This window comes from Harpia harpyja, chromosome 16, assembly GCF_026419915.1.
Source record: "Harpia harpyja isolate bHarHar1 chromosome 16, bHarHar1 primary haplotype, whole genome shotgun sequence".
NCBI lineage: Eukaryota > Metazoa > Chordata > Aves > Accipitriformes > Accipitridae > Harpia > Harpia harpyja.
In genome coordinates, this window is record NC_068955.1 from 22,748,286 (window position 1) to 22,763,612 (window position 15,327).

The window sequence follows — 15,327 nt, forward strand, 5'->3', positions numbered from 1 at the left end:
GCACAACCCAGCACCCGTTACTGTTCATGAGATGTCTGGCTTGTTCTTTCTGTCTTTAGTGGTACAAAGGCAAGCACACTTGTGCTTGCCAAAATGCTGTCTCTTCTGCTGTGCCCACGAAATCCTATATTGACATCTATATATAGTCATTTGGGTCCAAATAGAGATTTAGTTGGGTCATTGGTCTGTTTGTAAATGCCACAGATTCACAAGCTTATAAAAAAGGGCTCAATGTGTTTATTCCTCCTTCTTTTGAAATAGTCTTTTATTATGTTCTTAAAAATTATTCAAAACTGTTCACCACTTAATCCACACACTGTGTGAGTAGCAGTTCTGTAAAAAGAGAATAATGTCTGAAATTTGGACTGTTCTGTAGACAACAGCCCTGCCACACAATTGGTGCTACGAGCCAGAGAGCAAGGAAAGGAGAGATTGTGCTAACGGCTTGGGCTCATTCCTGCTTTTAACTGATGGCAGTATGGATGAATAAAGTTTTTTTCTCTAGGGCATATACTAACTGCATGCAACAAATAGGCATTGATGTCTACCCCTCATCAGCTAACCAATGTTACCAGCTTGTAAAAACACAACAATTATTAGTCGATTTAGAACTATCCTCATGGTAATTTCATTTCACTTATTATGCCTAATGGATAGCTAGATATTTGCATGAAGTGTGTGTGGCTTTTTGCCTGAATTGTTAATCGAGTGATTAAGTGGTAAGTGAAAGTAGTGCATCCAGATGACATTAATGCTGTTCCAGTCCTGGGTGCCTCCTGAACCAGTCACAGCAAATTACCTGTCTTAAAGATACTTCTCTCTTAAGCTACTCATCTGCAAATCAAAGCAGGGTTGGTATAGGCAATCTGTCATGCAAAGTCTTTCCCACTGGCTTTTGTACCGGTCTGACAACAGTTGGTTTCTTTTGTAGAAGTGGATGTGACGATGCCCGCTGCCTCTGACCACAGATGTAGCTGAAACCTACGGGCAGAAAAGCTGCTTTGCAAAATGTGCTCAAGGCTGAAATGTACGCAGTAAGCTTGAACTTTAACTTGCACAAAACTATTTAGTGACACTTTATTACTTCATTAGCTCTTTTCTATCGGTGCTGACCACAGGGTGTAGAAACATCTGCCTGCAGCTGTGCCCCGCCCCATCCTTCCAGAGCCTTCACTTAGGAATAGTTATGGATGAATTGAGCTGTCAGAGCCCTGGTCCTGCCTGTCTATACCTGCCTTTAACTTTTGGCACTGGTGTTAACTAGCACTCTCCTGCATGTGGCCACCTACGTTTCTGCGTTTGACCAACCAGCCCGAGTCGGTGACCCGCTCCACTGCAAGGCAGTGCAAAGGTGGATGGACCGTGGGGCGAGGCACTGTCCGGTGCCTCAGTGGGCAGCCGCCCGCCCAAAAAGCTGTGGGCCACCTTCATACCACCCTGGGGCTGCAGCCCTCCTCAGGGCTCCCGCTGCCGGGCTTTCTCCTTCCCGGCGCCCTTTTCCTGAGCCTGAGGGACCAGACCCCACGGGCAGGTAAAACGAGGCCCCTCGGCCCACGGCTGAGCCCCCGAGAGGAGCAGGTAGGGGTGGCCATTGGGCTGAGGAGGGGGCCCTTGGGCGGCCATGGGGCTGGGAGGGGGGCTGTTGGGCTGAGGAGGGGGCCCTTGGGCGGCCATGGGGCTGAGGAGGTGGGGGCCGTTGGGCTGAGGAGGGGGCCCTTGAGCGGCCATGGGGCTGGGGGGGGGCCGTTGGGCTGAGGAGGGGGGTGACTGTTGGGCTGAGGAGAGGGGGGCCCTTGGGCGGCCATGGGGCTGAGGAAGGGGCCGTGGGGCTGAGGAGAGGGGGGCGGCGGCGGGAGCCGTGCGAGGGGAGCGGGCCCTCCCCAGCGGGCGCCGAACGGGCGGGAGGGCGGGCGGGAGGGAGGGAAGGAGCAGGAGAGCCGGGAGAGCGGAGCAGGAGCTGCCTCAAATGCTTGAAATAATTCCGCTTCCGTTCAGAGCCGGGAGCAGCCTCCCACGGCATCGGGGCCTCGGACCCGGCTCCTCCATCCCCGAGCGCCGCCGGCGGCTGGGCCATCATGGCAACCTCCCCCCAGAAGTCCCCTTCTTCCCCCAAGTCTCCCACCCCTAAATCTCCCCCGTCCAGAAAAAAAGATGACTCCTTTCTGGGCAAGCTCGGCGGCACGCTGGCGAGGAGGAAAAAAGCCAAAGAAGGTAAAAATTACAGGTTTGCACGTTTCCTGGGAGTTACCTTAAAATGGGGGGGGGGGGGGGGAGGGAGGAGGAGGAGACGGGGGAGAGGAAAAGGCTCTGGGGAGCGGGAGGAAGGGGCTGACTGGGGAAGGACGCGCGGGGTGGGGTGGGCAGGCGAGCAGCGGGGGAGGAGCGCGCCGCCTTGTCCCCGCGGCTTCGCCGGGACCGGGCGGGGGCCGCGGCGCCTCGCCCCGGTGCCGTTCCGCGGTGCCAGCGCGTCACGGCGGGGAAACGCGGGAGCGCGGCCCGGCGCCGGCCGGGAGACACCCCACCCACCTTCGCTGCCGCCGCTGCTAACGGCCCCCCGCGCCGGGGCGGGCTGTGCGCTGCGGCCGAGGCGGGCCCCGCCGCGCCGCGGGCCGGGCGGGGGCGGGGGGAGCCGCGGAGCGCGGGCCGGGTGAGCGGTGCCCCCCGTGTGGGGAGGCAGCGCTGGGCTCGTACCGCGGGCCGGGGGTCAGAGAGGGGTAGGGCAGGGGGGACTGGGGTGCCCGGGCTGGAGAAGGGGAGCGTTTCTCCGCAGCAGGGGAAGCGCTCCGGCAAGGCGAGGGCCGCGGCGGCCTGCGGGCCTGAGCGCCTCGCAGCTCGGCGCGGCTGGGGGAGGGCCTGGGGCTTGCCCAGGTTGCGCCTCGCAGCCCGTCAGGAGTATTCGCCTTTTAAGTTATGGTGCAAAACCCCCAAAACTCGATGCTCAAATCCCGTGACTCGTAATGTGTTGCTTTATATTGGTGTACAGCACGGTCAATACACATTGCTCTGGGAAACTAGTGCAATACACGCAACTGATCATTTAATGGTTATAATAGTAATTGTTCCTCAGAGGCTTAATACTTAACTTGATTATTCTTGTACTGAGCAAAAAAGCTTTGCCTCATGACAGTGGACTTTAAAGAACACTGAGCATGTACAACAGTCTGGTTCTTTGTCCATACATGCGAATTAATATCCACCCCCTCCTGAATTTGCCTATTTAAAATCCCATGAGACAGAGAATTGGAATTTAACCTCACTCACCCATCATTTTCACAGCTGATGTTAATTTAAATACGATGCAAATAGAGCCAAAGTAACAGTCACTTCAAAACAGTTTTTCAAGCAAGCATTCATTGCTTGCAAGCGCAAAGGAGGGTATTATGCTCAGCAGACCCTTGCTGTCATGTGTATTTGGGTAATAAAACCAGGCACAGTATTTCAGAGTAGCACGAGTGCTGCGGACAAGGATGGTATAAGTTTGTCGAGTATGGCCCCTCATTCTGTAACCATCGCATCATTTTTCTGAGAAGCGTGGTCTTGCTTTTCAATTAAAATGCATGTTGCACAATTGTGCTCACATTATTTGGCTTTTTCTGATCATTGCAGATGACCCAGAAGTTGGTGAAATAAGAAATAATGGCAAACTTTATTAGTTACCCACTTTGTAATATTATTCTGTTAAGGTATTCATAATATTAGCAGGACTGAACTAGCAACAATTTTCTGTGATGAGTCTATATTGTAGGTATGTTTAGAGATTGTTAATTTAGCCTATTTGTAGTAGATTTAATATGTCCAGTATTGTTGTTATTATTAAACAATGCCGTTTTCCTCAGTGACAGATACTGTTAAGTCACAAATCTCCAGCAAACTGTTAGAGGCAGCAGTTACTTTTATCCACAATCTTGTAATTTTACAAAAAGATGTATTCTGTGAAATCATATTTCTTCTCATTGTTTCTATGTCTGGATCAAATTTATTGACTAAAACCTGCACTTGCCATTTCATTATCTCATCATGTTGATATTTAACCTTTTGAAATTTTGGAACAATATTAGTGTTGTCTTTGTCCTTTGTGTTTCCCAATTTTCTGAAGTCTATTTAAAAATAACAGTGGTTTGGAGAATTTTTTTTTTAACTTTGTGAGGAGCTTGTTATTTGCTGATGGATGAAAAAGTATTTTATTAAATTCACTTTAACATCCTTCTTCTGCATGTATTTGTCACATTTCTTTAGTGGAAGCATATATAGAGGTGAGAATGATATTATGCTATCTTCCTTGTTGTTTTTAGCAGATTCAAATGGCTTCAAAGCTGGTAAATCCTTACTGTGAAGCCTGTCCTCTTCATGCTTCCTAATCTTTCCTCCACTAGAAATAAATAAGGGTTTGCAAACTATTAATGAATCACCTTGTTTCTTGCAGGCTGTGATGCACATGGGTTCCATCTTAAGTTGTGCTGCTACAGTTTGTAGGGCTGCAGGTGTATTTGAAGTCTAGCTAGGATCTTCATATAGGAGGTCAGATTGCTTGTTCATCTAGGCTTGTTCTTTGATCCCCCCCCCCCCCCCGCTTTAATCGACCTATCTAGTGGCAGGTTTCCTAGAGAGGCAGGTCTTGGTCATAAGAGTGCAGATAGTTATTCAACTGTTAGCACACATAACGTATTAGAAAATGGTCAAGTAAAGTCACAGGCATTTGAAAAAAAAAAGGTTTTTTTACTGGCCGTGTTTAGACCTTCAACTTTTGTAAACTAGAATGAAGTGCTCTTAGATGGCACCTTTACTCTTCATATTTCTTGTAGAACATCAGGATCTATTCTCTAATCCAGTTGGTAGTCTGATATAGATATCTACCCCATTTTGTTGCGAATGTTGATCTCTAATAATGTAAGGTCTCTAAATGTGATGAACTGTTAGTAACTCTTTAGAAATAATGCTGTGGTTTTTTTCTGTATAGGATATTAATTTCCCCTTTTACCTACTTAGTCTTGTGCTTTGTGATTTTAATATTCCAGTAGAGTAAATCCACATTCTGGATTTCATCTATGTCAGTATTTCTTCAGGAGGCAACAATTCTGGTTATTCCGATTTATTGTTATCTTTAATGTATGGGCAGTAGAACAAGTATTCTTCTTTTAGATGAATGTAGACTGTGCAGAAGATGCCTCTGTCATCCCAGTCTCCTGATCAACTGGGTTATAGACCTGGCAAGAGCTACTATGGCTTTTTTTTTTTTTTTTTTTTCCCCAACCTGTGCACCCTCATGGGCTACCAAGGGCCTGCGGCACACACACCTCTGTTTTGTTCCTCTGCTGCACGCGCCTCTGTTTGTGTTAAGCCAGACCATGCTCAGGGTGCACACCTGGAATCAAAAACTCAGGAGCATACTCAGGTCTTACAGCGTAGCGATAGGTCAAGAAAGTCAGTGGAACTTGGTGCCCTTATGATAAATAAGGGTAACTGAAAATTTCCCCCTCTTTCAGTTGGTATAAGCTCTGCTGTTACATAGAAGATAGAAACTTACTGATTTACTTCGATATTTTACCACAAGGGCTGAGAATTGGTGTTTTTAAATAATGCAAAAATGTTTTATCTCTTGTAGGGAGTATACTAATTACATTTTAGTACTATCTCTGTTATATATGTAGTTAACTGTTGTAGATGGTATATGATTATATGGTTTTTGTATTTATGCCATCAACAGGCGTTTTGATCATTGTCAAAATGGTATTTTTTTATATATTGCAACAATAGAGTCAGTGCCAAAATGCTCCACCAAATGAAAATCCGTTAGGATCTAAACTGATATTATGGTGAAGAGTAATGCAGATTATTTATAAAGATAATAAAGTCTTTGTAGTTTTAGATGTAGCAGAAGTAGTTTATAAAATGGATTTATAAAATATGAAATGGATTTTCTGTAATATTAATTTATATGTATAAAGATATATATATAAAAATATATATAGTAAGCCTTTCCTTATGAACTTTGAAGTTCTGGGCAATGGTAAGTATTCCACCCATGTTAGAGGTGAGGATAGTCTAGACAAGTGAGATGAATTCTCTCAAATTGCGGTACCAGTCATTGACCAAAACAAAGACGGTAACCCAAGATACTGTTACTTGAGATACCACATGTGATGTAAGCAGGGATTAGTCATACCTTAAGACATATGTTAATCTGAAAAATACATTGTCATTAAATATTAGAGAATATTTCATAAAATCTGAAATTTGTAGCTCAAATTTGCTTTTGTTGTCATCTGTCACATAGGGTCTTAGCCTGGTTTTCGGTTACAGTATCTCATTGCCATTGGTGTAATTCAAGGATGAGAACATTGTACTTTAGTCTTTCCTGCGAGAGCGTGAGCAGCTGCATCTTTAAATAGTGTATAAATTCTGTTGAGGTAAGAAAAATTACAAATGATTAAATATGTTTGGAATTAATTAGCTTTAATGAGAAAATTGTGAGATAATACTAGAATATTTGGTGACCTGTTTACAACTGAACTGTCCTATGCAAAAATTATTTGTAGTTTATAGCAAGATTCCATTCCTTTTGTTCCTGAAAAGCATTCGAAGACTGAGCCACCCCATATATGCTACTGGAGGATTCCAGTCCTTATCTAGCAGGAGTTAAGATGCATGGCGGAGCTCATTGTATTAGCAAAAAAACAACTACAAGTTAAAAATTTTTGTAAGCTCCTTACAGTAGTCTGTATTGTATACTAAACACAGCTTTATACATGTGCAAGGAGAGAACAGAATGACCTCTTTTTTTAGATGCAGGGGTGTGTGTTGTGTTATCTTCTGAGTTTTTCATGGTAGGTTCGTTAAGGTCATGTGTGATTGTCCTCCTTGAATTTTTCTGGCCTGGCAATTACAGACACAGAAATTTCACTCCTCCTAATAGCTTACCTTAGTGGAGAATCTTAAGAATTGGCCCCTGACGTGCTAATAAACCTGTGACACATTTGGGAATGGAGAGCAAAGTTCAGAATTGCTTAAATTGCGTAGGAGCAGATGGGAAACAGGCAGCTTGGACCCATGAATTTCACAGAGAGCAATTACTGCTTATTGTATGGGCTCAGTCGGTTTTCCAATTGATATGACATCAATTTCAGTAATTTGACTGCTCTTCTGCCTAGTTTATTTGGTGTTGATGGGCAGGAGAAGGAATGAATTTTCTAGTAGCTTCCACTTACGATATTTCTTCTTTTTCTTTTGTATGTCTTGTTTTGCTTTAATTTTGGTGTGTGAGGTCACAGTAGGCCGTATTCTCTGTATGCCTAAGGGAAGAGCATGTTAACAGTGTAAAATATTGTCGATTCTGCTATTTCTTGATATTAACCTTAAATTTCTTAATCTTTACTTTGTTGCCATCATGCATTTCACAGAATAATATGAAATTAGAACAAATTAAAAATACAAATTAAGAATAAGTGTAGGGTGATGAGAGCTTTTCAGGTGTTTTAAGTAAAATTTTTGTCTTTCTGGAGTCCATTACTAAAATGCCTTGCTGTGTGACTCACTGACAGAGAGATCATGCCTTGGTCTGGCTATGGGCATTTTATGATGAAAGAAATGTATTTCTTGGTATACAAAAGTGTTCTGCTGAATTTTAATTGACATATTTGAATTATTTTCTTTGGACCTGCTTCTGCAACTTCTTTTTGAGTAATGCACTCCTGGCGCAAAGGACTATTTTTTCATGTCAGTAGTCTTTTATTTTGCTTGTCTGTTTCTCATGTGAGAGATTCCAGACTAGCTTAAATGCTTTGCAGGCTTTTACTTTTTCTACTGCTCTCACCTGATGCTGTATTTAAAATGCAGACGAAGCTGAAAGAAGAATTGATATATGTCCTACCATCGTATTTGCTAGTATGTAGTGCAAATGATGAAAATAGGCCACTGAATGCTAATTTCATACTGGTACTTCGAAGATGGCACGTAGTGTTTTCTATGAAAAGGAAATGGCATGGGGAAGGCTTTATTGTCACTCTTGTATCAGTACTTTTGAATTTCTATCTTTTACTGCAGCATATCAGTACATCGACCCTAGGCCTTCTTGTGCCATCGGAATAGCTGAACAGCTGTTTTGATGTCTGACATAATGCACTTCACCTCAACCTTAGCGTGTAGCAACTGAAATGTGCTTATAATCTTTCCCCCATGCACTGTGTTATATATTCGCATGTCCCTGGTGTACTGCCACAGGCACATCAGCTGCATTGCTGATGCTGGACAAAACCTGTTAGTACCACCATTGAAATAATTATTGCCTTGGAGCAAGTTCTATTAAGTAGATAAAATACTTCTGTTAAGTGGAAGGAACGTGGAAAGTGAAAAGAAAAATAGAGGGAAGGCTCAGCTGCTTCATTGGTTGTCATTTCATTGCTATCAGCCTTCTGGGCATGTCTACAGTGTATGAAAGGAAGAGAAACTACTCAAGAGGAGAGCATTGGGTTTTTATTTCCATCCTTTGAATCCAAATTGTCAGGGGATATCTGGGGAGGTCTCTTGGCTCTGACCATTGAAGGGATTGCTCAGTAGAAAGAAGGTAATTGCCTCCGAAATGCTTCTGTCAGTGTAGATGGAACATCCAACTGTTGCTTACGCTGTGATGGCAATAGCCCTCCAGATGCAACTCAGGCATATATGTAAATGTCAGCTCTGACATGCTTGAAGCTGTTTGTCATCTGTCAAGCCGTGCTTTGCTGGGTTTGTGCGAGTGAAAGAGTAACTGCTGTAGCCTTTGGCAGCTTTTGGTTCTGTCTCTCTTGCCTTCCTGCCTCTACCTCCTCTTCCACAAGTGCTGCTCTCTGCAATAAACAGAAACTAATCAGCACTGTTAGCTGTTATCTGTAAGACACTGTTAAGCATCTATTATTGTTTATATGTGGCTAAATTGAGGGCAAGGTCCTATTATACTAGACACTATACTTTCACAAACCGTGCGAAGACCCCCTGCATGCAATCATTTACAACCTACAGCTCTTTATCTGTGGATCTTGCATATTTTTCTCGGTTTTTTTTTCTCCTGTAATTTGCATTTTAACATTATTTCTGGCATTTCAGTTTTGCTAGGACTCAGGATCTCATTCAGAATTTTATCTACTGCATTTTCTCTTTGTTTTTTGGTTTGAAGAGACTTTTTTTTTCCTTTTTTCTTTTTGTTTTTTTTAAGTAGGCTCTGGCTCTTGTTGGTTCAGAGAAAGGTATGAAAATATTACCTGTGAATACATTTCTGAATCTCAGAAGTCACAGATAATCCCAAAATTATTCTAAAAAATTCATTGTTTTAACCAAGTACTCATGTAGGGCCTAGTCCAATTATGCTTGGTCTATGTGTTTCGTCTACAGCAATCAAATGTGTAGGAATGTGTGAGTCCCAGATGCCTGCATTTTTGCCCAACAGGTTATTGAGTCTATATCAAGAGGTATCCTATCATGGTAGGGCTGAGCACATCAGTGCCTGCTTTACGTGAATGTCTCCTACCATGTGTAGGGGTTGGATCATACAGGATTGTAAGACGTAGGATACATAAAATGCACTGACAGCGCTGAGATGAGCACAAAACACAGCACTGCCAACCTCTTCTCTGCCACAGAGGAGGCAAAGGAGCCCATGGTGGTGACTCACTGGAGGTGGGAGGACCCATGCATGCAGTAGGGGATGTTTATGAAGAGGGCACAGAGCCAGGCTCTCCTGCCTGTTCCCACAAGAGCACCTCCAATCGTTAAGTCCATGCAGTTGCTTTTGAACTAAAGTGACACAGAATTTTTTTTTTTCACTCTATGCATGATTAAGTTCTGAAACTTATCGCTATAGGATGTTTTGGATGCCAGAAATATTTTTTAAAAGGGAGGGAGGGCTAAAAATGGATCTGGTGGATTCTAGATGAAAAAAAAAAAGTCTGCAGTGGCCCACATGTGAATCATGTAGGCCATCATAGACATTTCAGATTCAGAAATCATTGAGTACCTATCATGAAATCCACAGCTATTAGGAAGCGTATACCAAGGAAAAAAATTCTGTTGGTTTGCCTTTCCCTGTTTGTATTGTTAAGAATGCATTTCTGCCAGGGGGCAGGTCCCTGAACTTTGATCTGCTGTTCTGACCCAATATGGCCATTAATTTTGTTGTTCTCTGTCTACCTGCAAGTGGGCATAGAGCCACTGAACTCTGTCTTTGCATTTGACTTCCAAAAGCAGCCTTAGATTATGTGGGCGAGTCAGCTGCTACAGAAGCATGCCTTTTATTTTCTGTGTTTTTCCCATTTGAGCAGTTTCTTCATTGTCTGAGCCTACAGGTTTCATGCACAGAACGGGTTAAAGGAAGGGGGGTGGTGAAGAGGAGCAGAGAAGCAGAGCTAGGGGTCTGGCTGCAGAAAGCAGCTGCTCTCTGAGGTGCTGCTGGGCTGGGAGGAGGGACAGGGCTGGAGGGCAGGGGGAGGGAGGATGCAGTGTCCATCCTTTCCTATCCTCTCTTCAGCAGCAGCTGCTCCCCACCCCTCCTTGTGCTGCCTTGGCTGCAGTGTCACTGCTGAGCTCTTTAGGGTGCTATGAGCAGACATGGATGAGGGTGCTTGGTGGTTTGGCAGTGCTTGTTGCTACAGCAGCTGTTCCTCATCTGTGGGGAAGGGGTGGTGGCCACAAGCTGCCAGCTGGACCATGCTGTCATAGAGACTGACAAGCTTGGGTTGCAGAATTACTGAATAGTTACAGTTGGAAGGGACCTCTGGAGATCATCTAAAGATTCAGGTGTCTGATGGTTCAGGATCTCAACTGAGGGAAGGTGGACTGGTCTGGCCCACCAAGCTTGCACCTCTGACTGGCCAGGTGTGATGAAGGCATGGTGACAGCATACTCTGTCAGTTCTTTTCATTATCTGCTGTAGTTGGCTAGATGCATAGCGATTATCTAGATGAAAGGTAAAAAAGATTAAAGTGGTGAAGTAAAATCAGCATTAAACAAGTGGTTGAAGAGCCTCCAGTGCTTCCAAATTACAGGACAGTCACGGAAAGAAGAAAAAAAACCAGCTAGAGACCAGCTCAGACTGATGTACCTTTATTTCAATGACAATTTTTTCTTTACATCTCCAGATTTAAAATATGCTATCCCTGATATCAGACTCATAAAAACATGCATCCAGTTTTCAATGTGAAGGTGGATATAACCAAGTGAAGCTGTAGAAGAGAGTAAATATGAAGTTCTCTCTTTCATTCTCAGTAAAGTGAGCGTGCTGTCAAGAGAATCTGTAATTTTAGAACTCGTAACGTTTCCCTTAGCGTTTAAGGGATTACCTGCCCTGAAGGTAAGACAGGACCAAGAGACCAAGACTCTGACCAAGAGAAAAGTTCTCACTGGGTTCGATTGCTGCTTGTGAGGCTCTACATCTTTTGAAACCCCTCCGCTTAAAGGCAGCTTCCTGTAAGTACAGGTCTGTGCTTCTGTGAATCTCCCTTGGACAGAATCTCTGGGATATATCCTACTTTTTCTTTTCTCACTTTAATGCCTTCCATAACCATTAAACCATGCCCTCCCTGCAGACTGAGTAGTTTAATACTGGACTCTGCCTTTCTCACTGAGATTAAGATAAGGACAGTCCAGTTCTGCTGCTGCTTCACTGTATCTGAGATCAAGTGCTTCCACACTTAATCCAGAGTTCTGCAGTCTTTTTCAGCAAAATGCTGATGTTGGTAAAGGTAAAATCAGCAGTTGTAGGGGCACAGTTCTTTGCAAAGTGGAACTCCAGAGAAGCAGTGGTTGAGGTGTACCTAAAATATTGTTGCTTTTCCATATGCTGCTTCTGTCCTCTTCCTTTTCATCCCCACACCAGTTCCTATTAAAATATATGGTGCTGTTGACTTGTATCCCTAATGATAGGCTATTTTCTTAGCTAAACTGCAGCCAAAACCTTGAAAGGACAGTTAACACTGCACTAGGTGTAGTCAGTGCTGTGCTGGAAGCAATGTGATGCCATTTCACGTGAGAGAGGATGAGCTGGAAGGCAGGATATTTTGCAGTGCTTCACATTTTCACTTGTAGCTCTTCCAAATGTGGGGCTGCAGTGGGGCTGAAGGCTTACCTTGCTCTCTGTGTATTCCTTGTGCCTTCTCCAGCTCGTAGTAGTTCCTGTGCTTCTTTTGAGCATGTAGCTGTATTCAGAGCACTGAGTACCCTTGCTCTTTATACGTATCACCATACATCTTCTGTTTGGTGTGCTAATACTTATTAATAGTTAACATTACTTGGTTTGAATACCCTTGTCCCTCTTGGGATTGGGTGTGTATGTGTGTGTTGAGTTCACCAGTGAGTTAATTCACTTTGGTGACCAGATTGAAATACAAACAAAAGATGTCTTGGACCAAAAGCAAAATCAGATCAGCAGCCTTATGTGAATCCTTAGCCTACCATGCAACTACCCCTTGACAACCTGTGCTCAGGCCAGAGAAAACCAAGGGCCAGAAAAAAAAGAAAAACAGGGATGTGACTGGTCAAGAGTGAGTGGTATTGGCAGAGCTGTATTAGGAAGATTAGCCACCATCTGTTCACCCGAATCCTGCACCTGGCTCTAGATTGTGCCACTGTTCACGCAAGTGATGATCTTACTCAAAATATTAAAGAATTGCAGGGTTAAGTAACGAGGTTCAACAGTCTCCCAAATGTTCTGCTTTCCTTTTAGTTTTGTAGTGGTCCCTGTGAAATAATTGCATGTGGTGCTATAAAACGTTCTTATCATATATGTGGATTTAATACAAAATTAAAGAGAGCACATTGGTCATGAGCTAGTAGTACTGCTTTTCTTTTAGTCTTTGCACTTCTCTTCCTGACTTCTTATTGATGTTTGTGTTAAGTACCACATAGTATACCATGGTTGACAATATCTTACTCATCTTGTTTTTCTTAGATAATATTTTTGCCAAAGAAAACACCTGGAATATATATTTCTGTGAATCATTCTTGGTAGTTGTAGTCATGGTTAAGTCCTTTTGGCTTCTCTGATTCCTGCTTAGCATAGAGCTGATTCTGTTCTTTTCCCTTCCTGTGGAGTGATAGAGCAGTCTCTGGCACTGACCCAGTGGTGGGTGAGATTAACCTTTATTCATAGGGAAACCTATGAAATTCCACTTGAAAAAAGGGACTTTAGTCAGGGTGGTAGGAGAGGCAGTGCAACAGTTGTCAGTGACCACTGTTTCTCTTTAAAAGCTCTGAGCAGAGACTGAAGGACGTGGGAGAGTGAGGAGCAGCTGTTCATCTCCAGATTGGTAGAGATTTTCCAGACATGAAAATACAATCTCATACTGCAAAAGCTTCAAAAGCATAAAAAATCCTAAAGGTAGTCTAAACATTATAATTTCCTGAATGTTTCTTTAGTATAGGGTTCATCATTTTTTAATGGAACGTGTGTTCGCAAGAAGAAAAATCAGTCACCACATCTTTGGTATTTGTACTGAACTTAAATGTCTTTTGCCTGCCTTTACAGGCAGTAAGACAACTTTTAAGTGCTCTAATTAGAGCTGGCCTCTTGGCTTTGGTGGCTGCAGCAGTGCACAAGCAAACAATTCAGGTGAAGTTAAGTATGCTAGAAACAGGATGGAGAAAGGGAGTTGTGAAATAATTTTTTTAATACGTCTTTTTCTGTATTAACCTTTGGAGATACCAGCTTTTTCCACTAGCCATGTTTCTTTGGTCATTTTCATATAGTGCTTTCCTGTGTTCGTGCCTACTAAAAATACATAAAGCTCCATGTTACCAGTGATGTTCAACAGGTAGACTTCAACATAGTTCTTTTCAGATAATGTGCAGGTAATGACTGCTGGTTTCTTTTATGTTAGGACTTAATACTCCAGCTTCTCATTTACTGCAGAGGAAAAATGTAAGTTCCTTCTCATGGCCTGGCTGTGGGCTTTCTGGCAATAGCTTCTAAGAGGTGCATGTGATTGTGTCAGTGCTCTCCTGCCAGTTGTACCTGCACTTCTTTAGCTCACGATTGATTGTTTCTCTGGAATTACAAAGACTTGGGTGTTAAACAATCATAGGGCTACGGTGGACCACCTTCCTGGCTCAGCAAACAAGCAGGCATCATACTTTGCAAACAGATGGACAGGGGTACAGGCAGCCTAGAGAGCACGTGTGCAGCAAGGGTGGATGTTAAGGTCAGAATTTCCCAGAAGAGAATGTCTAAATTGCTGTGCCCTACTTATCCAGCTGTGAGCTGGATTAATGAAAGGGAGAGTTTAGACAGAGGAGTACTTTGGGTACATTTAGTGAGAGAAGAGAGAGATGTTTTCTTTTGTATCTGTACAGGTGGTCCTTTTGAAGCAAGCCAAAATAAGCTTCCTTACCTGGGTAACGGCCTGAATAGGTTGGCAGGGTGTGAATCCATTTTCAATGTGTATAAAGAAAAGCCTAACAGTTTGCCAGTGTACGGCCTTTCATTTATTTTTTCTTAACAAGTTTCTTCTTTGGCCATCGAGTTAGGCTGAGGCCTAATAATTTTTTTTCTTTTAACCGTAGGTGGTTCTAAAGCAGCAAACTATTAATAGTGAAATATTGGTTTAGAAGAACACTAATGCACAGGGGATTCTAGAGCAAACGAGGCAATGCTGTCAATGGTTCAGATTGTTCTTAATTACAATAATGGCATTATAGGAGCTGCAGTTGCTGTCGGGCACAAAAGAAGATAATGATAATGTCAGAGTGCTCAGAGTAAATGCAGTATAATGTATTGCAGTACTGGATTCAAAAGATGATATGTCTAACTTGTCATCAAAGTGCATGAAGAAGAAGAATGGTAAAAGGCCAGAACAGTTTTTGTTGTAACTATGTAGTTCAGGGGTTTGGGTTTTGTGGTTGGGTGGGGGGTTTTTTGTTGTTGTTGTGGGGGGGGTTGTTTGTTTTTTTTTTTTTTTTTAGCCTATGCTTTCAGGCTTAAGAAGAAATGTCAGGTCTTGTGTTTAAATGATGTGTATTAATTTTACTGGAAGGTGTCATCACATCTGTCCTCCCCACTTAGAATAAAGAAAATCACCCTTGCTTTGAGAAGGAAAGGAAATATGTATTGGCTCAGTACTCTCATACCCTCAACACATTTGATATTGATCCTGTTAGAATAAAAGAACACGAACATGGTAGATTTGGCCCTGAGTCAGAATTTGCCCCAGTAGCCTCTGGAAATATGTCCAGGTCTATTTGATGCATGTAATCCCTTTTTTATAATGGGACAGAAAAATTCAAGTCTGAGTTTTGGGGATGTTTCAAAGCTGGATTTGAATTTTATGGCTAGAGCCCAAATCTGAACTGTAGCACTTGTAAACATTT

The 15,327-nt window shown here is 43.2% G+C and overlaps 1 protein-coding gene across 2 annotated transcripts in view; it reads left to right on the forward strand.

Moving 5' to 3' along the window:
- The first annotated feature begins 1,927 nt into the window (after positions 1–1,927).
- Positions 1,928–15,327, forward strand: part of PARVA (parvin alpha) — a 70,367-nt gene continuing 56,967 nt past the window's right edge. For both annotated transcript variants that reach the window (XR_008238735.1, XM_052811295.1), the window contains exon 1: positions 1,928–2,211. Coding sequence is in view for 1 of the 2 variants with exons in the window: in XM_052811295.1 (XP_052667255.1) it covers positions 2,076–2,211 (136 nt within the window). In the remaining variant the exon portion in view is untranslated. The remainder of the gene's footprint in view (positions 2,212–15,327) is intronic.